The sequence below is a fragment of the Pelodiscus sinensis genome, chromosome 20 (genome assembly GCF_049634645.1).
Source record: "Pelodiscus sinensis isolate JC-2024 chromosome 20, ASM4963464v1, whole genome shotgun sequence".
NCBI classification, from domain to species: domain Eukaryota; kingdom Metazoa; phylum Chordata; order Testudines; family Trionychidae; genus Pelodiscus; species Pelodiscus sinensis.
Genome location: NC_134730.1, coordinates 28,474,881 through 28,500,720, shown reverse-complemented (window position 1 = coordinate 28,500,720; position 25,840 = coordinate 28,474,881). Strand labels below are relative to the sequence as shown.

The following is a 25,840-nucleotide window of genomic DNA, read 5'->3' as shown; positions in this document are numbered from 1 at the left end:
AGCTAAGGCTGTAGAACAAGATCATTCTCTCTCTGTAGGTGGTGTAAGTGCCACTATATGGGACAGTGACCCAGTCCCAGCAGGTGTGTGGCTTACGTTAGCCCAGAAGGGAATACCTTTGGCAAGGGGAAATTCTCTGGCTGCAGACAGAGCCAGTGCAATCTGCCTCCTTCTTCTTCGCAGAAGAAGCGTGTCTGAGGCAGGGGGAGAGGGAGTAGCTAGACTGTTGCACTTTGGCTAACCTCAGGTGGCTTATGGTGTCTAGAGAGCGCTTGTCAGCTGGCACAAGGTAGAGCAGCTCCCACGCTGCCCTAACCTGAGCCAAGGCAGAGAACAGGGCTGTTGTCACTGTGCACCACTTCAGTTTCTCTTCTTCCCCTCTCCTGGGCTCATCTGAGTGGCTGTGTGGGAGGAGGGAGGCATGTTCAGCGCATGCCTGGCTCCCACCAAAGCTCTTCCTGCAGCTTCAGAAGAAGTGTCCCCCTCCTCCCCTGTGTTGTGATGAGAGTGACTCAAACCCTTCCATTTGAAAAGTGAAGGATGCAGTGGAGGGAGATTCATATCAGTTTCCTTAAGAGTTGCCTGGGAGGGCCACAGTTGGATGTCGCTGGTATAGAAGCTGAGTGACCTTTCCTGGTCTGATTTCTTCCCCAGATTGCTTTAAGTTTTAGTGGCACTCTGTGTGTTTCTTAGGTGTGGAACAAGTTTGTGAGGATCAGCTTTCCTGATGAAGGCTTCACTGAGGAGTGGAAGAAAACTTTACTTTCGGACATGGAAGGGAGGATTAAACAGGTACTTAAAAATGAGATTTCATTCATTACACGTGCCTGGTTCCTACAGCTCAAGGGATAATGGCTAGAACAGGGCTGGGCAAAATATGGCCCGCAGGCCAGATCCGGCCAACCATACTGCCAAATATGGTGCACGGCCCAGCAGGAGCCTCGGCCAGTTTCTCTGCTTGCCCCACCCCTGCACGCTGCTCTCAGCAGCTGGATGGGGGGCCTGTGCATCTCTGATCACTGCTGTGATCAGGGATGGGGAGATTTTTGCGTGCTGCCCCACCCCCAGCACAATCTCACAGCCAGTCAATGGGAGCTGCTAGTTTGTGCAGGGCAAGCAGCATGCAAACTGTTTGCAGGCAGGCAGTGTGTGAAGCCTCGCCTGCCCTCCCCTTGCTGGCTGTGCTCAGAGCAGCACATGGCTCCTGTAGCTGGCCACTCTGAATGGCATGAAGGGGCAGGGCAGGCAGGCAGGCAGCCTGGTTGAGGGACCTGCTGGGCTGTTGGCCAGGAGCCACTTAGGCAAATGCCTCCTGGCCAGAGCCTGTCTCTGGCACCCCAGTTCCTCCCCTTCCTCACCGCCTCCCTATTCCACATATCCCAAACCCTCTGCATCCCTGGTCCTATATCATACCCCCTTCCCAGACCCTGCACTTCAATCTCCTGCCCTCCGTCACAATCCAAATCCCCGCATTCCCCCCCTTTCCTCCCCCGCGCACCCCTACCCCAGGTCAGTCCTGCACCCACATCCATACTCCCTCCCAGACCTTACACTCCTGCACCCCAATCCCTCGCCCCAGGTCACAACCCAAGTCCCTGCACCCTTCCTCCAGGTGAGAATCCTCTCTTGCACCCATACCTCTCCCTGATCCTGCACCCCAATCCCCTATCCCAAGCTTCCTTCTGCACCTCACCTCCATCCCAGATCCTGCACCTCCTCCATTAACATCGTGGAAGAATGTGGCCCTTGACAGCTTACCAAATTCTTGGATTGGCCCCCATAAAAAATTATTGCCCAACCCCGAGCTAGAACCTATTCAACTGACCTTTGTACGTTGCTGCTAGAACCTAAACAGATTTAAAACATGTTGCTTTTCTGCTCTTTGCATTGACTTGTTCAAATGACCTTAATCTCTTCCATTACAAACAACATTTCTAAACGTTCTACGAAGTTGAGCATAATCTTTTTGCTATGGCATAGTCCTGACTATGGCATAGTCTTGTACATTGCTACTGTCTTATCTCTAACAATGGCTAATAGCTGGTAGTTCAAAGGAAACTGGAAAATTTAGACAGGCTAAATATTTATTTAGCTTTGTCAAGATGAGGTGTAAAATATTTTTGTAAATTATTATTATATAATTATAATAGTACATAGGAGTCCTATTGTGCTAGGCACTGTACAAAGCCATACCAGTAGGAAGAGACAGTCTCTGTGCTAAAGAATTTACTATCTAAATAGGTAAAATCATTGTTCTAGGCAGGATGTAATGGCTACAGTTTTCTTATACTCATCATGGTGTTATGAAAGCTCATGGTTAGAACTATTTCTCTCTCTCTCTCTCTCTCAATATTCATATTCATATTCATATATATATATATATATATATATATATATATATATATATATATATATAAATAAAAATAAATAAAATAAAAAAGTTTTTCCTGCCGAATGACAGAATGTTCCTGCTGGGTGACAGAATGACGTCATCACTGTGAACAGGCTCTCTCGGCAAAGTGAAAGCGGCCCAAGAGAGGGGGGTAGGCAAGTGTAGCGAGCAGAGGGCACAGCACCCTAGTAGTATTTTAAAAAACAGGAGTGAATTATAAGAGACATTTCCAGACCATTCCTTGACCAACTTGCATGACTCTGTGGGTTAGGATGAGCTGATTCCTGGCATTAATATGAATTTTAAAACACCAGAGAATTTACAGTCAGTGTTTTGTGTGACTGCTGAACACCCAAAGCTGTCCTTTCTTGTAAGCCAGTCTTCCCACAAAACATACTTGATTATAATTTTTTGGTTGTTCCTGTACTGTTGAGGTCCTGAATGCTGACTTTCCACCAAGAGGCTCCTTCCTGCTAGTCCTCAGCAATGTCAAATTTAATTAAAAACTTTTTATTTTAAAATTTCCATTTTTACACAAATCGGCCATGGTTCTCACCATGTGAATCTTGTGGATACTTCACTGAAAAACCAGGGGCATTTTTCTCCCAAGCTCCTATAAGCTTAAACACGTTGCGGTTTATGTGGAACGGATACCAACAGAAACCTTCTTTGGAGGGAAGGAAACAAATGTAATAATTAAATATCAGTGTATAGTGAGAGTGACCAAATATTTCTTTATCTTTATCTTTCTTCATGCCACACCACTCTGCAACATTTAGCAGCTAGCCAATAAGAAATGGTGTGGTGCTGGTGGCTAAGTTTGCTCCTTTTGGGAGCACAGTAAATAATTAATAGAAAATTGACCTTTTCATCTAATGCTTTTTATTATTGCCCCAAAATAATTTCCTCCCTCTTCATGCTTTCAGAGTGTGCACACTTAAAAATGAAATTAGTGAGAGAGATTTTCTTTTCTTTCCCAACAGGAGAAGCCAGTTCGACAGATTGCAGCCTACTGCCATCACCATGACAAATTTGAAACCTTAGACCATTCCATTGGCAAATCTTTTGAAAACTGTGCTATGGAAGCAGTGAATGCTGCATGCCAGGTAAGAGAGCTCCTCAAGAGGAAATCTTCACTACAGGTGCAGCTGAAAATCTGCAGAATATATGACCCGTGTTAGCTGTCCTGGCGCTGTTGGTTGAAACCTAAATAAAATTCTCCATTGCATTTCTATTTGTTTGAACAACTGGGTTTGAAAAGTGCAAAATGTTGAGGAGAAATCTGGACTGTGAGAAGTGAGTGTGTGCAAAGAGGCCAAGGAAGAAATACTTTTAACACCTTCATTGGCTCTTGCCATCACGGCCTCTTTGCCATCCACAGTATCAGCCACTTGAAAGTCAACATACTTGGAAAGTGAGTCAGCAAAGAAGGTGATTGTATCCTATACACCTGGACTATCTCACAGCACCCATGTGATTCGGCTGACCTGGACGTTAGGCCTTGGACCTACTAAATAACACAGCCCCTTCTGAGTATAAAGTACAGGCAGTCCCCGGGTTACGTACAAGATAGGGACTATAGGTTTGTTCTTAAGTTGAATTTGTATGTAAGTCGGAACTGGCTCCAGATTCAGCCGCTGCTGAAACTGATCAGCCGCTGACTACAGGAAGCCCTAGGCAGAGTTGCTCTGCCCTCGGCTTCCTGGAATCAACTGCTGATCAGTTTCAACAGAGGCTGAATCTGGACTCCTGGGACAGAACAGCTGGGGCACTGCCGGGTAGGTCCCCGCAGGACCAACCCGGCAGCACCCCAGCTGCTCTACCCCAGGCGTCCCGCAACAAAAGCCTGGTCTGCTGGGGGGGGGGGGGGGGGGGCGGCGGGGCGGCGGGGGGGGGGGGGGGGGGGGGCGGCGGGGCGGCGGGGCGGGCGCACTAGCTGGGAGACCCGAGCAAAGCCGCACAGGCGGCGGGACCCCGCTGCCCGTGCGGCTTTGCTCCTTTGCCCCGGAGCAAAGCCGCACAGGCGGCGGGGTCCCCCGCCTCTGCGGCTTTGCTCCTGTCTCCCTGCTGTGCAAAGGAGCAAAGCCGCATGGGCAGCGGGCTCCCGCCACCTGTGCGGCTTTGCTCGGGTCTCCCTGCTGTGCTCTCCAGGGAGACCCGGAGCAGCTTTTCTCGCCCCGGACGACGCGGTGGCGGGACCGCTGCGCTCTGGGTGGTCCCGCCGCCCGCGAGCTCCGGGGTGAGAAAAGCCCCGTTCGTAAGTCGGATCCGCGTAAGTCGGGGACTGCCTGTAGGCAAATCCAGTTTACCCACATCCTTGTATATCCCCCATCCCTTTGTGTCTTCTGCAGTCTCAGAATAATCTCCTTGATCTGGTCTCGTCCTACAACCTGGACAAATTTGGCAAGCTCGTGTCAGCTGTTATCACAAAATCTTGGCCAAGCACCAGCTGTGGGGAACCTGTTGATGACTTTGATGAGGTGTTACATCATCTGCTTGTGTGGTCTGACATCAAGCATCTTTTCAACTTCAATGGTATGGTTTTATGGGATATCTGTATTGGTAGGTGGTGAAAGGGATGTTCCCATATTGTCCTCAATGGTACATAGCAGCAAATGGAAGGTGTATTGAGATTGAGGTGATAGAGTAAATCTTGATAATTAGATTGGATATTGGAAACCAAAAGTTAATGAACTATCTACATTTTCATAGGAAAACCCTATATGTGTAACCAAGAAGTATTCTGTTAGCCTCAGTGTTTGTAAGAAGGAATCGTGGAATCTATGGATAAGGAGAAATCTCCTGTAGTTTAGGTTTCCAAACAGTGGATGTGGGGAGATGAAAAATTTTGTAACGTTTATGGTAAATGAGAAATGCACAGGATGGTTGCTTCAGGTACTCAAGGAGAGCTTTTGTGTTTCTCCCAGGGAATGTCATCTCCAGGCATAAGGGTTGGGTTTTTGCTGTCTGTCAGTAGAGGATATATCAAGATATTTCAGTTTAGATCATGGGTATTTGTGGGTACTTACTGTTTAAAGTGTGAATCTGTATATCGCTTATATGGTGGTACTGGTGCAACACAACAAGATTACAGTCTTTACAGAAAGGTTAAGGTGAAATGAAGAGACACAAATTGTGTTTCTCATCTATAAACCGCAGTTACTTCTAAAAGCACAGAAATAGGAAGAAGGAGGAAAGGTTCAGGATTTAAATGCTTTGTTTTTCTGATAGGAGCAGATGGGAAGATCCTGGAACAACTTACTGATGCAGCTAAGAAGTTAATGGCTGTGGCTGACTCTGTTTGTGTAAATGTTGCTGACAAGCTCTTGAGTGGAACTATCCTAGTGAAACATTTGGAGCTTATTATAAAGCACAAGAAACAATTTATTTGCATATGGGAATTACGTAAGTGTGCGTGTTTGTATTTTAAAAGGGGAGGAGCTCTCGGGCTATTTTGATCATTCCGGTGGAGTTTTATATGATGCTCCCAGCTCCGTGTTTTTCATTAGGTGATGTCACTACTGATGTGTAGCAGCCTGTTTCATTTTTTTAGGAAATGAGTACACTCCATAAGATGGGATTTTTTTGGAGACTGTTGACAATTTTCATTTCAGAGCGCAAATACCTCTCACCCGAAGAGAAAAACTACCAGCAGCATGATCTGAAACAAGTGCTAGCATGGAGAACAGAAGAAATAATCTTGCTAAAGAGAGAGAGAAATTGGGTTGGAACCCTTCTGGATATGTGCAGGAAGGTGCAGGCTTTTATAAAAGGTACGTGCTTTTGGGGACCTCTTTGAAGTGAGATCTTTGAGGGTTTCCAGTTGAGATGATTTTGTTCATTAATTACAGTGTTGAACAAAAAGTGGGGAATCAGATGAGCAAGAATTGGGGAGAGGAGGTTGAAAAAATTCAGTCAAGAAACTTGCAGTAGGGAGAGCAGGAGAGGTATGGGTTTACTTCCCGATACTAAGTGATACTTTTAGGAGTCTCAGAGGCTGATTTTTTTTTTTATGGCACTGAATCATTCAGTGTCTGGCCACAAGAGCTGGAATCTGAGAACAGAGTAAAAGAAGTTGTCAACTGATCCTTGACTTTCTTTGTTTAAAGTGGACATTGCTGAAGTTGAGCAGAAGTACCATGAAAATTTGGACTCCAAAGAACTGGCCGAGGTTGTGGATGTGAGACAACTGAACTCACTCATGGAGGGCACTCTAGAAACATATTACAACCTGAGCCCAGAGCTGAAGAAGGTGGCTAAGACAATGCACACTTTCAAGGACAGTTACATCTTCCAGCTCTGCTGGGAGAGGGCCACCCAAATGATGGTGGAGGAAGACGAGGAGTGGGAAGGACAGATTATTCCTATCTCGGATCTTGGTGAATTTTTCTCTCCTTGTTATCGTGAATATAGGAGATTGTATAATGATCTGAAATCCGGAACACTCACATTTGCTGATGTTGACTCCGTATTCAGGGATTTTACAAGCCAGTATGAGCAGATTAGAACCGACCTGCAAATCATGTGCCAGCTGGACCCAGTAGACAACAAAGAATGGATAGGACAACGGCTTCAGCAAATCCAGCAGTACCACGAACTGCACTTAGCTTTTGACTCTGCTGAGGTCATTGCCAAGGTCAGAGAGGGCTTAAACCTCTCAGGTGATTTCAGAATCCTGGAGGTGTTGTTGAATTTTGTAAGTATTTCACTTTAAACCATCCGCAGTACAGACGTGGCTTAGGAAGACATTGTAAATCTGAACCATGTTGTGAAGTCTTTTCTCTCCATGGCAGGGTTCACATTTGGAACTGTGCCGTCTCCTTTAAAATAATAAATGTTTTGCACAGATCTCAAAGCACTCGACAGAGGTGACTGAGCATTGTTATCCCATTTACAGGTCGGGTAGATAAGGTGCACAGAGGTGAAATGACTTGCTCTAGGGAACACTGGGTCAGTGGGAAGAGATTCCCAGCCCTGAATTCAATCTGTTAGACTGTAGCTGCCACATGGTGTGATTTAATATCTGATGCTTCTGTTTCTGGAGTGGGACTTAGGGGCATGATAGTAAAGGGGCTCTTCCTTCTTTCTACTGGCAAGATGTTAAGAGTGGCCATTACTACATTAGTCTGTAAGGTGCCACAAGACTCCTCGTCGCTTTTGCATTATTAAATTGTGGATTTTGCTGATCCATTTACACAATTTGTCTTGCAGACAAACAGTTTTGAATCCTTTAAGGAAAAAAATCTGGACTCCATCAGCCCCGCTCTGATGCGTGCTAAGGAACGGCTGCAGGGGATCACAGAGCCCCGTCGTTTGTGCCTCGAGGAACTCGTACTCAGGAGAGACTTTGTCAACTGGGTCAAAGAGGCTCTGGAAGGTAAAATAAGTCTCGCTGCCCCCTAGCCGCTTTGCTTGGGAATTGGACAGGAAAAGGCACAAGTGATGTTCGGGGGAGGCTGTCTTGGGGTTTGAGGAGGTCCTGACCCATCTGGTAACCACGTTACACTGAGGTGGAGCTGACCTATCTCATGCTGAGAGGTATGAATGGCTCTTACATGTGTTGGTTTGAAAGGAGCTGTGTTGTGGCCCCTTTGATACTTTTGGAAGAATTTGCTGGATCCTGGCACACTGTCTGATATCACTGCTCGATATCGGAGATTGTAGCGCTGATCTATTTGGTGCAAGTTGGTCATTCTTCGGTGAACAAAGGCCATGTTAATAATAACAGGAATAACAAGTACCATCCATCAGGCCAGGTACTTACTCTTCCCTGCCCACAGGCAGAGAGTTCTGTTTCCTTCCCTGCTGTTGCTCCAACCCCCAGTTGCTTGTTGTTAGAAAAGCAGGGACTCAGGATGTGGGTAATGCGGAGGGACCACCCTGGGGAGCTGTCATGAGTTAGAGCTTGCAGCAAAAGGGAGAGAGGTCTGCGCTGAGATGCTTCTAGGGGATGATTTTATAGACTCCTTGGCTTAAGCATCCTGGCACCTTGTTGCAGAAAGACAATAAATGAAATGTGGAACCCCATTGTGCATTTCCCACAGATATCAATGAGCTGAAGGTGTTTGTGGACCTGGCCTCCATCTCAGCAGGCGAGAATGACATGGATGTGGATCGCGTGGCCTGTTTCCACGATGCTGTGCTTGGCTACTCCTCCCTGCTCTATGAGCTGAAGCGGGAGTCAGGCTTGGAGGAGTTCATGCAGTGCCTGAAGAAATTGTGGAAAGCTCTGGAAAGTGATACAAATCTCCCCAAGAAACTGGTAACTCCTGCATTGATGATCCCTCAGTTCGTCTTGTTCTCTCCAGCTTTTATAACATGGCTGGGGAAGGGACGCAGACGGGTGCTCCTGTGTGCCATAGAGGGGCATGTAGATGCAGCGTTTCTGGCTTAGTTAACCGAAGCAAAGAGACCCTGGGCCAAAGCTGAAGCTGATTCATCCCAGTGTGCCTATGTGCAACAAGAAGCTTTAGAGCAGTGCATACACTTGTCTCCCGTCTGAGCGGCCGTTGATTAAGAGTTGGTATTCTTTGGGGTAGGGATATAAAGGGTAACCATTTAAATGGTTAACTTATAAGCCCAGGCTTATAAGTTACTGTTAATAGTTACATGCAGGCTCCCAGCCCTGCTCCTGGGGAGCCGGCTGCCACCCTGTGCTGCTGCCTTTATATCACAGCCTGCAGTGTGGGGCAGCAGCAGCCAGCGCCCCGGGAGCAGAGCCAGCAGGTGGGAGCTGGTATATGTCAGGAGCAGGCTTAAAAGCTAGCTTCCGGCATGCACTGTAAACTTTATACTGCAGGACCCACAGCACAGCTGGCTCTCTGGGAGTGGGGCCGGCCGGCTCTGCTCCCGGGGAGCCGGCTGTGCTGCAGGCTCTGCAGTATAAGGTCTGTACTGCAGAGCCTACAGAGCGTAATAACCGAGGTTTTTTTCAGAAGTTACATGGTTAGCTACTGAACTGCTATTTAACAGCCCTACTTTGGGGTGTAACAGTCATTTCCTTTTGCTGTCTGCTCATTTCATTTCCCTACGTGTCAGCCTTGAAAAACTCTGGTGCCCAGCATGTTGCTGGGAGATTATGATATGACCTTTTTCTCCTTCGCCCATGTGGGCCACTCTGCCCCCAGAATCTCTGTGGGCAGGCCAGTCTTCAGGGTGGTCTCGCTGTGTGAACTGGCAGACAAAGCAAAGGAGTGAAGCTGAATGATGGCTTCTCTCTTTTCCTGGCAGCGTGATTCGGCGCGACATTTGGAATGGCTGAAAACGGTGAAGGAGAGCCATGGGTCCGTGGAACTGTCCTCTCTATCGCTAGCAACTGCCATCAATAGTAAAGGCATCTACATCATCAGAGCACCGCCAAAAGGCCAGGTGAGACTCGGCTTACCTGCCTGCTGGGTGCACTGTCTCAGTGGTCAGAGCCTTTTTGCCCCCATCAGTCTCAGTGCAGCTATCCTGACCGGCTAACTTCCATAGAATCATAGAGCTGGAAGAGACCTCAGGAGGTCACCAAGTCCAGCCCCCTGTCCAAGACAGGACCAATCCCAACTAAATCAACCCAGCCAAGGCTTTGTCAAGCCGAGACTTAAAAACATCTAGGGATGGAGATTCCACCCCCTCCCTAGGTAATCCATCCCAGTGCTTCCCCACCCTCCTAGTGAAATATTTTTCCTAATGTCCAACCTAGACCTCTCCCATTGTAACTTGAGACCACTGCTCCTTGTTCTGCTTTACAGTGCAGTCACTGCCAAAGAGCACTGATCCTACACAAAGCCAGGCTATCTGCGACAGTATTGAAAGTGATTTCATCTTGTCTCCAATGGCAATTACACGGTTTTCAGTGCCAGTTCAGGGACTCATGTGGTGGGAAAACTTTTTTCTAGTGACAGTTTGGTTTCATAACGTAGCCAAAGTTATTGTGTAAAAGTAGAAGCATCAGACAAAAATAATTTAGAGAGGCTAAGGGCTTTTTCTATCAAATCCACCCTGTGGCTACAGATTTCTTCACCTGCTGATAGCTAACACCTTTTGCTTTCTGAAGGTACTCACCCTTTGTTTCCTAGGGAACTGTAGCTCTCTCCCCATCTTGTCCAGCCTCTTTTATCATGTGGCCCCGATGCCTGCCCTCTGTGCTCTCCGTTAGAGGTGGGAAGGCAGGAAAGCTCTCCACAGCTGTTCATAAGCATTGGAACAAAATGCAGGACAATGTAGCACTTTAAAGACTAACAAGATGGTTTGTTAGATGATGAGCTTTCGTGGGCCAGACCCACTTCCTCAGATCAAAGCATTGGATACACTGATGAAAAGGAAAACAAAATGTGTTTGTGCTCATGCTTAGTATTCCCTGGCAGGTTTCTCTGGACACTGTCCTGCTCCTCAGCCTTCCGGAGAGCCACGGGGATAGTGAAGAGATGCGACAGTACTCCCTGGAGGAGCTCAGGGAGCTGCTGAACAAGCTGATGCTGATGTCCGGAAAGGGAGATCAGGGCATGGAGGTGGAGACGTTTTCTGAGGTCAGGTTTCAATAGCTGCTTTCCACGTTCAAGTTGTTTCCTGGTTTCCAGGGGCTGGGGTTAGTCTAACCTTACAACGTTGGTTTCTAATGCTTGTGGCGAAGCTCCGGTTTTGCCTTGGGGGTCCTGGGTTTTAGACAGTTAGGGCGTGCCTCAGAGGTTCACAGTGACCCTCAACATAGCCTCTCTCCCTTTCTAGAGGCAAGGGTCACGGCCTACTGAGCCACCTTCATCACAGCTCAGTCCGTGGGTTTGGTGTGAGGACCTCTTTAATCTGTCTTCCCTCTCACGTTGTGCATCTATGTTGGAGTGGGGAGGGTGAGGGGGGAACCTGGCCCCGCCCTCTACTCCAGGTTCCAGTTCAGGGACCCTTTTGGGAGTGGCAAAAGGTAGTTTTTCTTCCACTACCAAAGCTATAGCCCTGCCCTGGGCCACTTCCCCAAACAACCTGTCCCAGCACCTTGCTCTTGGTACCTGACCACACTCATCTTCCATGACCCACGACCTTCCTCCCAGCTCCTCACCAACCACCCACTCTGAATAGGAACCTTCTAACCTTGTCCTAGCAGGTTCTTAGTGGGCTCCAGCAGTCTTATGGAGTCGGCCTGCCTTTGAATTGGTTCTAGCACATTCCCGATTGCTCTGCTGCGCAGCCCCTGCCCTGCTCACTCGGGAAATGGTTCATTCCATGGCCAGTATCTTAACTTCCACCACACTCCTGCAGCCATGTGGTCTGGGTCTGTCACACACGTGATTAACATTAAAAGTTGCAGAGATGGGATGGGCTGCTTGTCTCCCCTGTGACTCCTGTTTGAATGTGGACCAGCTTGGTGTGGGAACTGGGGGTGTGTTCCCCAGCTCTTGAGCCACAGTGAAGTAAATTGGCAGGTCTCATTTCAGTCTCTAGCATCCAGCTGTCCACATCACATCCAGTCCTCTTGTTGGCTGTGCCAGCAGAATGGTCCAGGTTTGAATGGGTCTGTACAGACTGAAGTTCTCTCTGGTTCCATGGGGGCTGCTCTGGTGGGCCCCGCGGGACAGGAGCAGAGCCCTGCCTGGGGCGGGTGGGGAATTGCCCCAGACCCTACCAGTTAAAGGGTGAGGCTTGGCGGATAACCTTCTACATCGCTAGTAATCACTGCAGGACAGCTGTGAATCCCATTGGGGCTCTCCATCTCCAGGACTGTCAATTCAGGCACCATTTATTAGAACCCAAACTCTGTCCCTTTCCCTTTTAATTAAAGCTAACTGTTGTTCCACAGCTAGGAGGAAGCATCGTAGCCTCAACACTCCCTGTTATAAATACTTAGCTAGATGACATATGAAGGCTACTTATATTGCAAAGCTACTGTTCTGCACGGCATAATGCAATCTTCTTATCCCCCACACAGGTGTTTTCCAATGTCCAGAGACTCGCACAGTCCTTTATAGACCTTTATTCAGCTGGGAACATGCTCTTCCGCTCCTGGATTGCCAATGTGTACTGCTCACCCATGAGCGAGGTGTGCATTAGCATGGATTTCCATTTGAAACTTGTCCGAGAGCTTAGTGGAACGGGGAACATGACAGCGATTCTCCTGGACCTCTGCAGGAAGATGGAGACATTCTTAGATAAATGGAAATGCTTCATGGCTGAGAAGCGATCTCAGTACTTTTACCTGAACTACTACACCTCTGAGCAGTTGGTTTACCTCTGCCGAGAACTTGGAACACGGCAGCCCAGCGAGAATGCCTTAATGATGCTCTCGTTCATAAAACACCACTGCACTAGACAGGATGTGCATAAGGTCTCCAAAGACGTGGTGTCTGACCGATCCAGGAAGAATATTTCTGACGTGCCGGAGCTGCTGTGCAGTGACAGAGACCTGACCATGCAACTGGAGCAGATCTGGGTTGCTTACCTAGAATGCATGAGCTCGTTCCTGCCGGACTGCTGGGATATTGATACGCTCGGCAGTTGTTTGGCCGGTCTGGCGGCTCTGGAGAAGGAACGTGTCTTTCGAGTTCTTCCCCAAGGCCTGCATATTGGCAGGCCCAACCTCATCATCTGCCCTCGGTCTGACATGCTGGCTTCAGCCCTGGCCATCTACATGCACAGTCCACGCCAAGCCCTGCCCACTTACGATGAGGTGCTCCTGTGCACCCCCCAGACCAGCTTTGAGCAAGCCGGGCTCTTCCTGCGGCGCTGCCTCACGCTGGGCTGCCCTGGGGAGAAGGTTTACACCATGCTCTTTGCAGACGAGCTGAGCTACGATGTCAGTTACGGGCTGGAGAAGCTGTTCCAGAGCCTGTCCCGACAGAGCCACCGGGAGAAGTACCGCTTGGTGATCCTGTGTGACTGCGAGAGAGAACACAGCTACCTCCCGTCAGTCTTCAGCCAGTACAAAGTGCACATGGTCCCCCAGGAGCCCTTGAAGGACGTCCAGACCTACCTGAGGAACCATTACCGAGTCCCACGGCCCGCAGGGTCCGCAGCGTCCGTGTTCAGTGAGAACATGTGTGTTGGGATCGTGGCCTCCAAAAGAGCTGGCGTAGGTAAGCTGCCCTATGGCAGGAGGTTTTGAAACACTAGGGGGTAGCCGGATGTGGGGGCCCTCCTGGAGCCATATCCAGAGAGAGCAACTGAGGCAACTCCCAGACACACGGTGGAGGAGCTCGTATCTATTCAGCTGTCGAGCTTGTGCTGAGCTCCTCTTCGGGTCTGTCTTTCAGGGTTTCACCATCATTTTAAGATCACATACGTTTAATCCTCTGTTCTCTGGGTGTCCCTAATCCGGGAACACCCTGTGGTACGGAGGAGGTGTTGGCTCTGTGCGCTGCCACTCCCCGCACCCAGCTGGTGGAAGGGCCATGTGATGAGCCACTTCCCCGGAGGCTTTCCCCCCACTCCCTTAGTGGTGAGGGGGTTAGTGCCTGGGAGCATGGAGCCACATGGGCAGCAGGTAAGCGCCCATCCCCCTCACAGCCAGGCCCTTCAGCATCTTCCCTGGCCTGGCAAAATCTTTAATCTGGCACATCTGGTTTCCTAGGGTTGCCGGAATAAAGAGGTGTGTGTTAGATTGTGCTTTCAAAACTGGATGTGTGGGACTTCTGGGTCCTGGCTTCTCTCCCAGCCTGGCACCAGCGGGTTTTGCTTTTCTGCATCTGTCAGCAGTTCAGACTCCTACAGGAGCCCTGTGACCAGGCCTTGATGCTTTTAGGTGCCCTGCTGCATGGCTGCCTGGGCAGTGCCCTAACGGATCAGGATGGAAAATGCCTGCATTCTTGTGAGGAAGTGATCAGAGCTGAGTGGACACATGTATGCCCTTGGGATAGAAATGGGAAGCTCAGGGCAGCGCTTCCAGAGAGGCAGCCATGGCTTCACTGGGGGGCCATGATTTTTGGCTGCACTCCTTTCCCTTCCTGTTGGTGCAGGGGGTGGGAACGCAGCAATCCACACCTGGTGCGAAGCAGTTAATGGGTGCGGAGCAGGAATAGCAGCTAGGATAAATGGACACAAGTCAGACATTTTCACCTGCGGGCACTCACTGATGGACTTAAAAGTAGCCGTTTACAAAGGAATTTCGCAAGCCAACCACAGAGAGACTGGGGAATTGGCCTTCATATGCTAATTTGACACTCTCTCAAGGCTTGAACAAAGACTTGAACTGGATGGGCCATTATGAAACCAGCTTTCCTTACAGTCAACACCCCATTGATATCAAAAGCTAAGTATGGGACACTTCCAGCCCATTCAATTGGCCTCATTTACACTGACACTACAATTGACAGGTAGGATACTAGAGACTACACCTCTCTGTGGACAGAGAGATATAGATTAGGCATGTCAAAATTGCTAATGAAGCGGGGATTTAAATATCCTGCGCTTCATTAGCATAAATACGTCTGCCGCTTTTTTTGAAACAGCGCTTTTTTCGAAAAAAAAAAACCAAAAAAAAACGCAGCAGTCTAGACACGGATCTTTTGAAAAATAAACCCTTTTCTGAAAGATGGTATAAACCTCATTTTGAGGGATAAGGGATCTTTCGAAAAAGGGTTTATTTTTCAAAAGATTTGCGTCTAGACTGCCGCTTTTTTCGAAAAAGCTCCATTTCGAAAAAGAAGTGGTGGTCGTGTTTATGCTAATGAAGAGTGGGATATTTAAATCCCTGCTTCATTAGTAATTTCGATGTGCCTAATCTACATCTCTGTCAACAGAGAAGTATAGTCTAGACACAGCGGTACTCTTTTCCTCTCCTCCTTCCCCCTTTTTCTATTATACATTCAGTTCCCGCCCTTTCCTCTCCGCTGTGCTCCTCTGAAGAAGTAGGTTGTGCCCACAAAAGCTCTTGATACTGCACATATATTTGTGTTAGTCTGTAAGGTGCTACAGGACTACTTTGTTTTTTAAAGTTACAGACTAACACGGCTGCCCCTCTGAGACATTCTCTGATCCGACTGAGACTGACATGGAACCAGCCAAGAATCTAGGAACTGCAACCAACTCTTTCTGGGTCCCCTTTCCATCAGTTCACCCAGTGGCAGCTGAGTCGGAGTCACTGGCCATTGGGTTTTATGTCCAAAAGCCTACAAGAGAGGAAACTTAAGGCCCTTTGACATAGATTCAGGACATCCCCGTATTAGTCGCCTCGGTATATATCCGTTCCGCACAAAAGTCATTAACATTTGTAGGAACTGATGCATCATAAGTCCTCCCATTCTCTGCTTTTAAGTTGCACAAACCCACCCTCCCCCAATTTTCACACATGCAAGTCAGCCATGGGGGAAAAAAATCCTCCTCGTTAAGCTGTTTCGCTGTATGTCCAAGTTTTTTGGAATGTACCTTGGACTTGCAGCAAGGACGGCTTGTACTTTGAAGCCTCCCTGCTGCCTGCCTTACATGGGACTATGTTTTTAGAGGTCATGCTGTCTGGGAACAGACAATAGTTTGTGTAAGTCCTAATGAAAAGATCACGAATAGCAACATTTTTCTCACCAGGCTTCTCAGTGGATTCCTGCAGTATGGGCAAAGCCATTGTTCAGTGGCAGGAAACTGCTTCACCTCAGACCCTGAGCCATCAACAACTGCATATTCAGGCCTTTCCTCCTCTCTGAATAGATTCTTAGGCCAGCTCTACACTAGACCTGAAAGGTCAGGTTAAGGCGCACAAGTCCAGCTATGTAAAATACATAGGTGGAGTTGGCTTATCTTAAGTTGATCTTGACACCATCTTCACAGTAGGAGGTCTGGCTTTCCTTACTCCTTGCAGCTGCAAGGAGAATCAGCACTGACCAGAGCTGCCCTCAGCGTTCGATTAGCAGATCTTAACTAGACTTGCTAAATTGAACGCCAGAAGATTGATTTCTGGCATGGCAAGTGGAGAGACAGCCTCAGAAAAATAATCAAGAGGCAGACTGAATTTAGGAAGCAGCTGCCCATTTTTTCCAATTTGGCGGTCCACCTTTTTTCTATATATTCTTGCTTTTCTGGTTCTTTACTTAAAATTAATGAGTCCTTTTTAAAAATGATGATAGGAAAATCCCTCTATGTGAAGAGACTACATGAAAAACTGAAGACAAAACTACCTGATGTGAGAGAGCTTCCAAACACCATCCGGCTAATTGAACCCCACATAGATGAGGACAAAGTGCTGAAATCTCTCCTGCCTTTCCTGCGCTGGCAGCACCAGCAAAAACCCATGATCTTCCATTTTGACATCACCTCTTCAGTGAGTACATCACAGCTTCTCCTTTTGTGAAGAGTGTTTGGTATCTTTCAAAAAGTTGTTCCTTTAAAACTTACCTCTTTTTCCTAAACGAGGTATTTTATTAGGTGATGTTATTTCTAATCAAAGAACAGTTCAACATTGGTAGTAGGAGGGAAGTAGATAGGCTTGGAAGGATTAAATTTGTATTAGTAAATGTGGGTAAAATTATATTTCAGTGTACATTCATGCAAACTGATGAAGATCTATTCCTACAGTAATCATAGGATACTAGGACTGGAAGGGACCTCGAGAGGTCGAGTCCAGTCCCCTTCCCTCATGGCAGGACCAAATACTGTCTAGACCATCCCTGAGAGACATTTATCTAACCTACTCTTAAATATCTCCACAGATGGAGATTCCACAACCTCCCTGGGCAATTCATTCCAGTGTCTGACTACCCTGACAGGAACTTTTTCCTAATGTCCAACCTAAACCTCCCTTGCTGCAGTTTAAGCCCATTGCTTCTTGTTCTATCCTCAGAGGCCAAGATGAACAAGTTTTCTCCCTCCTCCTTAAGACACCCTTTTAGATACCTGAAAACTGCTATCATGTCCCCCCTCAATCTTCTCTTATCTAAACTAAACCAATGCAATTCCTTCAGCCTTCCCTCATAGGTTGTGTTTTCTAGACCTTTAATTATTCTCGTTGCTCTTCTCTGGACCCTCTCCAATTTCTCCACATCTTTCTTGAAATGCGGTGCCCAGAACTGAACACATTACTCCAATTGAGGCCTAACCAGCACAGAGGAAAGGGTTCAGAAAAGGGCAACTAAAATGATTAGGGGTTTAGAACGGGTCCCATATGAGGAGAGGTTAAAGTGACTGAGACTTTTCAGTTTAGAAAAGAGGAGACTGAGGGGGGATATGATAGAGGTATATAAAATCATGAGTGGTGTGGAGAGGGCAGATAAAGAAGTGTTATTTATTAGTTCCCTAAATAGAAGAACTAGAGGACACCAAATGAAATTAATGGGTAGCAGGTTTAAAACTAATAAAAGAAAGTTCTTGACAAGCGTGTAGTCAACCTGTGGAACTCCTTGCCAGAGGAGGCTGTGAAGGCTAGGACTATAACAGAGTTTAAAGAGAAGCTAGATAATTTCATGGAGGTTAGGTCCATAAAAGGCTATTGGCAAGGGGATAAAATGGTGTCCTTGGCCTCTGTTTGTCAGAGGCTGGAGAGGGATGGCAGGAGACAAATCGCTTGATCATTGTCTTCCCTCTCTGGGGCACCTGGTGCTGGCCACTGTCGGCAGACAGGATACTGGGCTAGATGGACCTTTGGTCTGACCCAGTATGGCCATTCTTATGAGTAGAGCAGAAGAATGACTTCTCGTGTCTTGCTCACAACACACCGGTTAATGCATCCCAGAAACAATGTCCCTTTGAAAAACTGCTAACTCTCCTCAGTTGTTTTTCCCCTCAGTCTCGATTCCCATGGGACCTTACCTATCAGCTCTCTGAGCTTACCAAAATCCGCCTTCCTGAAATCCATTGTCTCTATTATGCTATCCTCCCTTCTACCCTTCCTTAGAATTGTGAACTCTGATTTCATGATCACTTTCACCCAAGCTGCCTTCCACTTTCAAATTCTCAACCAGTTCCTCCCTATTTGTTAGGATCGAATCTAGAACAGCTTCCCCCCTGGTAGCTTTTTCAACCTGAAATAAAATGTCTCCAATGCAGTCCAAGAACTGATTGGATAGTTTGTGCCCCGCAGTGTTATTTTTCCAATATATATTTGGATAGTTGTAGTCCCCCATCACCACCAAATCTTGGGCTTTGGATGATTTTGTTTAAAAAAAGCCTCATCCACTTCTTCCACCTGGGTAGGTGGCCTGTAGTAGACTCCTAGCATGACATCACCTTTGTTTTTAATCCCTTTTAGCCTAACCCAAAGACTCTCAACACTTCTGTCTCCTATGTCCATCTCCACCTCACTCCAAGTGTGTTCATTTTTAATGTATAAGGCAACACCTCCTCCCTTTTTTCCTTGTCTGTCCTTCCTGAGCAAGCTGTATCCTTCTATACAAACATTCCAATCATGTGTATTATTCCACCAAGTTTCTGTAATAATTAGAATTTACAGATAAGGCAAAGTAAGAAAACAGCGGCTTGAGAACTTAGGGTACGTCTACACTACATGCCTCTGTCGGCAGAGGCATGTAGGTTTGTTTATTCAGCAAAGGTAAATGAAGCCGCGATTTAAATGATCGCGGCTTCATTTACATTTACATGGCTGCCGCGCTGAGCCGACAAACAGCTGATCAGCTGTTTGTCGGCTCGCCGCTAGTCTGGACGTTCCCCCTGTCGACATCAAAGCCCTTTGTCGGCAGCCCCGGTAAACCTCATTCCACGAGGAATAACGGGGCTGCCGACAAAGGGCTTTGATGTCGACAGGGGGAACGTCCAGACTAGCGGCGAGCCGACAAACAGCTGATCAGCTGTTTGTCGGCTCAGCGCGGCAGCCATGTAAATGTAAATGAAGCCGCGATCATTTAAATCGCGGCTTCATTTACCTTTGCCTACAACCCTAATCTACATGCCTCTGCCGACAGAGGCATGTAGTGTAGACACAGCCCAAGTGTGAAAATCCAGTGATTCAGGCTTTGGAGTTAGGCTGGTTACCAATGGACACTAGCAGTTGAACAGCAAAACCAACTATGTGATTTGTTAATTTAAAGTTGTTTGTATATTTTTGACATGTGATGTCGACAGTTTGTGCTTTAATGGTTTATAAAGGTTTAGGTTTCTGAATCTAAACATCTACCAGCATTAATTAATTTTGACTCCCTCTATAGTTTTCTGCAACTGTAGGTAATATCAAATGTTTATATTTAATAATTTTAAATATTTTATCTAGCTTATCTATAAATACATATATGGATATTGATATTATCCATATACATCTGTGTATATCAAATTCTGCCAAGCCTAGACATTTCTCTCTCCTCATTCTTTGTTCTAATAAGTCTCTGGTATTCTCGCAGGTGCAGAGTGGAATTCCAGAATTTCTCTTCAAGCTGTTAGTTCTACAGTATCTGACAGATACAGAGGGGAACATGTGGCTACGCCTGCCATGCCATTTGTATATTGTTGAAATTCTCGAAGTATCCCCAGCACCTAAGAAGCCAGGCAGATTTGTATGTATATGTACATATGCCATTTCTTTACATCTGTCCCTGGTCTGTGAGGTTTTGTCTTACTCATATTTACTGAGAACTCTTTTATGCGGTGATGTAATACAGATCCCTCATATTTTAATTTATTGTAATGCATTATGTGTCTTCAGTCCAAAGTGCTATTATAAATGTTCCTGCTTTACGTGAAATGCATCCAACAGGGGTGGGCAAACTCAGGCCTAGGGGCTGGATCCGGCCTGCCCAGCAGATTAACAGAGGTGCATTCGTACAGCTGGTGGCCTGTGTTCAGCTGCCCCTTCCTCCACCTAGCTCCATCCTGCAGCTAGCTGATCCCAGGATTCATCTGCTAGCTATGTGGGGTGGTGGTGGAGGGCAGGTGGAGGGGAAATGGGAGTGCTCAAGTCAGGATGTCCCTCTGCCTCTTCCACCTTCCCCCCACTCATTCTCTCTGTGTCTCTCTCCTCCCCATACCCCATTTCTGCAGAGAAGGGGAGGCAAGAGAAAACAGCCCAGGACAGCTTTCTCTGTCTTAGAGACAGCATGTGGCTTCTCTTAGAAACTTGCCCAGCAGCAGTCAGTACGTGCACACACACACGCGCACACACACAGTCTGTGCCACCTACACACTCTCTCCTAGTCTCTGTGCCACACACATTCAGTCTGTCTCTCAAATACAGAGTGTGTTTTTTCTCTCTCTAGCCTCATCATTTCCGCCCAATACCCCACGTCTTCCAGGAGGGCTTGGAGCCACGTCATGACAACATACCAAAATTGATGAAGTGCTCCCCCCTACTCCCCTGGCGAAAATCACTGCCCTCCCCAGCATACAACATTTAAAGCCACCCAGATTTCCTCAATTCACTCACCACTAAATGCTACTTCACACTGGCTGTATGGTGCAGGTTGCACTACACCATTTGTGTAGTAAGAGAAATACCAAGTCTGAGCTCTTAAATTTTATCTTGGAGTATTTGTTTCTGAATGTAAATTCGGACAGAGTCAGGGAGAAGAGGAAATGACTGAAATGGCCCTCTCTCTGTGAGACAGTATTAGACCGATAGGGCGGCGGTACATGTGGATAAGAAGGCTGTGGAGAAAGGGAATATATGAGGAATTTTTATTGCACCTACACTCGCATTCTGTATATCCTGCTCTTCACTTTTATTAAGTGCCCTAGCTGTGTAACTCTGCTGTAGCTAATCAGTCCTGCCAAAAAAGGGAGTCCACAATCTGCAAGCACATGTAAAAGAAACAGCATGAGAAGATTAAGGCTACAACCTTACAAGTTTTGTTTGTTCCTTCCTCTTACAGATGGCACATAGACAGAAGTATAATTTCCATGATGTGTTCCCCAAAATAACATGCAAGTCTCCCAAAGAAGTGCTGGATATGGATATGGAAAGAGATCCTTCTCTGTGCTACACAGAACCTGGCATGGATCAGAAGGAGTTCTGCAGTGAGGCCTTCCAGAGACCTTTCCAGTACTTGAAACGATTTGACCGTGGGGATAACCTTGATATGTTCTGCTATGAAAAAGGCTCTGTTGAAGGGACCCCAGTGGAGTGTCTACAGCTGTTCCTGATACATTGTGGGGTGATCGATCCTACCTGGTCAGAACTGCGAAACTTTGCTTGGTTTCTGAATGTTCAGCTGAGAGACTGTGAAGCATCTGTTTTCTGTAACCCTGCCTTTATCCAGGACACTCTGCAGGGTTTCAAAAATTTTGTGGTCACCTTTATGGTTTTAATGGCCAGGGATTTTGCAACACCCTCACTAACCATTTCTGATCAGAGCCCAGGGCGACAAGTTTTTGACATGGAAGGAGTCACAGAAGAGGATCTTATTCCTTTCCGCATTCGGAAAAAGTGGGAGTCTGAGCCCCACCCATACATTTTTTTTAACGAAGACCGCATATCCATGACGTTCATTGGCTTCCATCTGCAGCCCAATAACAATGGTGGCATTGATGCCATTAATCCCACGACTGGCAACATCATCAAGAAAAATGTAATGACCACACAGCTGTATCAGGGATTGGTACTACAGAGAGTTCCCTTCAATATTAATTTTGATCAGCTGCCCAGAAGTGAGAAGCTAGAGAAACTGTGCATGGTTTTGGGAATCCAGTGGCCAATGGATCCTGATGAAACCTATGAGCTCACCACAGACAATATACTCAAGATTTTTGCTATTGAGATGCGATTCAGATGTGGCATCCCGGTTATTATCATGGGGGAAACCGGCTGTGGGAAAACGAGGCTTATAAAATTTCTGTGTGAGCTGCGCAGGAGTGGCGTGGATGCAGAGAACATGAAACTTGTGAAAGTTCATGGAGGCACAAGCGCGGAGATGATCTATGCCAAGATCCGGGAAGCTGAAAACGTTGCCATCTCCAATAAACGGCAACATCAGTTTGACACGATCCTGTTTTTTGATGAAGCCAACACGACTCAAGCTGTTGGCAGTATCAAGGAAATTTTGTGCGACCGTACAGTTGAAGGGCAGCCTTTGGCCAGCAGCTCAGGTTTGCAGATCATAGCAGCATGCAACCCTTACCGTAAGCACACCGAAAAGATGATTCAGCGCTTGGAGTCTGCTGGTCTAGGCTACCGTGTAAAAGCAGAGAAGACCAAAGATAAGCTTGGCTCTATTCCACTGCGGCAGCTTGTGTACCGTGTCCATGCTCTGCCTCCAAGCATGATCCCTCTGGTGTGGGATTTTGGGCAGCTGAACAATATCACTGAAAGAAGCTATATCCAGCAGATCGTACAAAGACTTACTGAGTCAGTACAAATATCTGCAGCTGAAATTGAGGTGGTCACAGATGTGCTTTTTGCCTCTCAGACTTACATGAGAGGAAGAAATGATGAATGCAGCTTTGTCAGCCTCCGAGATGTGGAGCGCTGTGTGGAAGTTTTCAAGTGGTTTTATGGCCACAGTGAGCTTCTGCTAAATAATTTAGAGCAGTATGTGGCAAAGGAGAGGCCTGATAAATGTGACACGCAGAGAAACAGAGTCATCTGGTCCTTAGTACTTGCAGTCGGTGTTTGCTATCATGCATCTCTGGAGAAGAAAAAGTTGTACAGAAGTGTTATCTGTAAGTACCTTCCAAAACCTTATGATAGCCAGAAAGGGATTCTGGAAGAAATCAGCCTAATGCAGGATCTGTTCTTGAGTGGTGCACCTCTGAGAAAAACCATAGCAAGGAACTTAGCCTTGAAGGAAAACGTCTTTATGATGGTCATCTGCATAGAGCTTAAAATTCCTCTGTTTCTTGTTGGAAAGCCTGGGAGTTCCAAATCCCTTGCCAAAACCATCGTGACTGATGCCATGCAAGGGCAAGCTGCTCATTCTGATCTTTACAGGGAACTGAAACAGATCCATCTGGTGTCCTTCCAGTGCAGTCCCCACTCCACTCCTGAGGGAATCATTGGCACCTTCAAGCAGTGTGCTCGTTTCCAGGATGGAAAGAACTTGAAGGAATATGTCTCTGTGGTGGTGCTTGATGAGATTGGGCTGGCAGAAGACTCTCCAAAAATGCCCCTGAAGACCCTGCACCCGCTTTTGGAAGATGGTTGCATTGATGATGATCCGCTTCCTCACAAAAAGGTTGGTTTCGTTGGGATCTCCAACTGGGCCCTAGATCCCGCCAAGATGAATCGAGGTATCTTTGTATCACGTGGCGATCCCAGCAACAAAGAGCTCATAGAAAGCGCAAAGGGGATTTGCTGTTCCGACCGCATCATCCTGCCAAGAATTGAACGCTACTTTCCTATCTTTGCAGATGCATATGAAAAGATTTGCAAGACCCAAGACAGGGAGTTCTTTGGGTTACGCGACTACTACAGCCTCATAAAAATGATTTTTGCTCTGACTAAGACCTCAAAAAGAGAGCCCACTCCTCGAGACCTAGGACAGGTTGTTCTCCGTAACTTCAGTGGCAAAGATGACATAGATGCCTTGAACATATTTATGTCTAGGATCCCAAAAGAAGGAGAAATGCACGCTGATGATGTCAGCACCATTGATCTGGTCTGGCAGAACATTTGCAGTGACAGTGAAGATGGTGAATGCAGATACCTGCTGGTATTAACTGAAAATTATGCTGCACTGCAGATCCTCCAGCAGGCTTATTTCACCAAAAGACATCAACCAGAGATTATCTTTGGCTCCAGCTTTCCCAAGGACCAAGAATACACCCAAATCTGCAGGAACATCAACCGTGTGAAGATCTGCATGGAAATTGGGCAGATGGTGGTCCTCCTCAACCTGCAGAATCTCTATGAAAGCCTGTATGATGCTCTCAACCAATATTATGTCTACCTTGGTGGCCAAAAGTACGTTGATTTGGGTTTGGGGACCCATCGCGTGAAATGCAGAGTGCACCCCAAGTTCCGTTTGATTGTCATTGAAGAAAAAGAGGTTGTATACAAACACTTTCCCATCCCACTGATCAACAGGCTTGAGAAGCACTACCTGGATATTAATACCGTCCTGGACAAAAGGCAAAGAGACATTGTGGAGGAGCTAAAGAAGTGGGTGGATGACTTCATAGCAGTAGATACAGAGAAGTACCTGCGAGGCAGGCAGGAATATAGGCCTTCTGATGTCTTCATTGGTTACCACTCTGATACGTGTGCCTCAGTTGTCCTGCAGGTGACTGAGAAGCTGAAGCAGCAGTACCATCTTGATGAACTGATGCCAGAAGTTCAACAAGAAGCCCAACTGGTGCTGCTCAACTGTGCGACGCCAGATTCGGTAGTTCGTTTGGGCAGTTCGCGGCTGAGTTGTGCAGCGGACCATCTGGCCAACAAGTACTTCAAAGAGCAGCAGCACACGTCTCTTGGGGATTTCCTCCATGCCCATATCCATGCAGAGTCCAGGCATCGCACAATCTTCACAGAGGTGAGTCTCCTTAACATTTCTCTTTGAAAATATCTGTAGGTGCACCAGATGGATATGCACTAGAGTTTTGCGTTCACTTTGTGGGTAATATAGGGTCTGTTGACATAAGCAGGTGTGATGTGGGCCTGCTCGTTATTTGCAAATATAGTGATGTGAGGTGAAAGGTGCATTTCCAGTCATCTTGCTGGCTCGTCCTGGAGCCTTTAATATCTGTGTGGCCTCAGCATTCATGAGGCAGTATTTCCAGAGATTTTCAAGGGCAGAAATAGGAGTTCACAGCCTAATTATCCTTTGTGCCTTTGAAAATCTTCCTCCTCTGAATACTTGGACAAAAAATTAGCCCTTAGCAAGGTCTCCAGACCAGATCCAGATGTGGCAAGGGTTTGTGGCATGGGAGACAAGTAATTGAAATGAAAAGGAAAATGGACAAAGCCATCTCCTATGTAGCATTGTAACCATGGCAGACCTGGAATATCAGGAGACAGTAGCTTGTAATGGACCCACTTCTGTTAGTGAGAGGGGCAAGTGTTCCAGCTGCACAGAGCTCTTCTTCTGGCCGTGCTCTTCAAAGCTTTCCTCTCTCGCTAACAAAAGTTGAGCCAATAAAAAATAAAAATCACCTGCCTCGTCTTGGCAGTATGTTCTTGGGCCACGTGAGAGTGCTAGGCTTAGGTGTCACTTGGAACCCTTAACATCTACAGCCATGCATGGTGGGAGGGGCTGGGGATGACCACACCATGTGTGTAGTGCAGGGCTTAGAAAACAAAACGGTTCACTCATCAATCTTAGGCTGTTAATTCTGAGCAGTAGCAGAGGTAGACTGTGGAGTTATTCACAGAAGAAGGCGACCTAAAACAAAGGATGGAAGAGGTATCGTGCACCAGACTGTTTCTTTTTTCCCTTGCAGCTGCTGAAGGACTTCACATTTTTCCGACATGTGTTAGCCAGACGCTGCGTACAAACAACACTTATGCACAAGATGCAGGGCAACACCCTAATAAAAATCTTTGCATCCTCCTCTTTGCACTTTCCAGTAACTGGGGATGGAAGGAGGGTGTGCCTTCTGACTAGGATGTATACTGCCCCTAGACCCCACTGGTCAGGGCCTCCTTAACACTTGCCTTTTGTATCTACCTCTGGGTAGTTG

The 25,840-nt window shown here is 47.1% G+C and overlaps 1 protein-coding gene across 8 annotated transcripts in view; it reads left to right on the top strand.

Annotated features, from left to right (window-relative positions):
* The window catches only part of RNF213 (ring finger protein 213), a 104,255-nt gene that overhangs the window by 35,548 nt on the left and 42,867 nt on the right, over positions 1 to 25,840 (top strand). For all 8 annotated transcript variants that reach the window (XM_075904095.1, XM_075904097.1, XM_075904094.1 and 5 more), the window contains 14 exons: positions 694 to 792; positions 3,376 to 3,498; positions 4,744 to 4,927; positions 5,624 to 5,797; positions 6,007 to 6,165; positions 6,502 to 7,088; positions 7,604 to 7,769; positions 8,437 to 8,654; positions 9,623 to 9,760; positions 10,741 to 10,902; positions 12,294 to 13,437; positions 16,417 to 16,610; positions 19,636 to 19,788; positions 21,100 to 24,693. In XM_075904095.1, the coding sequence (XP_075760210.1) occupies positions 694 to 792; positions 3,376 to 3,498; positions 4,744 to 4,927; positions 5,624 to 5,797; positions 6,007 to 6,165; positions 6,502 to 7,088; positions 7,604 to 7,769; positions 8,437 to 8,654; positions 9,623 to 9,760; positions 10,741 to 10,902; positions 12,294 to 13,437; positions 16,417 to 16,610; positions 19,636 to 19,788; positions 21,100 to 24,693 (7,095 nt within the window). The remainder of the gene's footprint in view (positions 1 to 693; positions 793 to 3,375; positions 3,499 to 4,743; positions 4,928 to 5,623; positions 5,798 to 6,006; positions 6,166 to 6,501; positions 7,089 to 7,603; positions 7,770 to 8,436; positions 8,655 to 9,622; positions 9,761 to 10,740; positions 10,903 to 12,293; positions 13,438 to 16,416; positions 16,611 to 19,635; positions 19,789 to 21,099; positions 24,694 to 25,840) is intronic.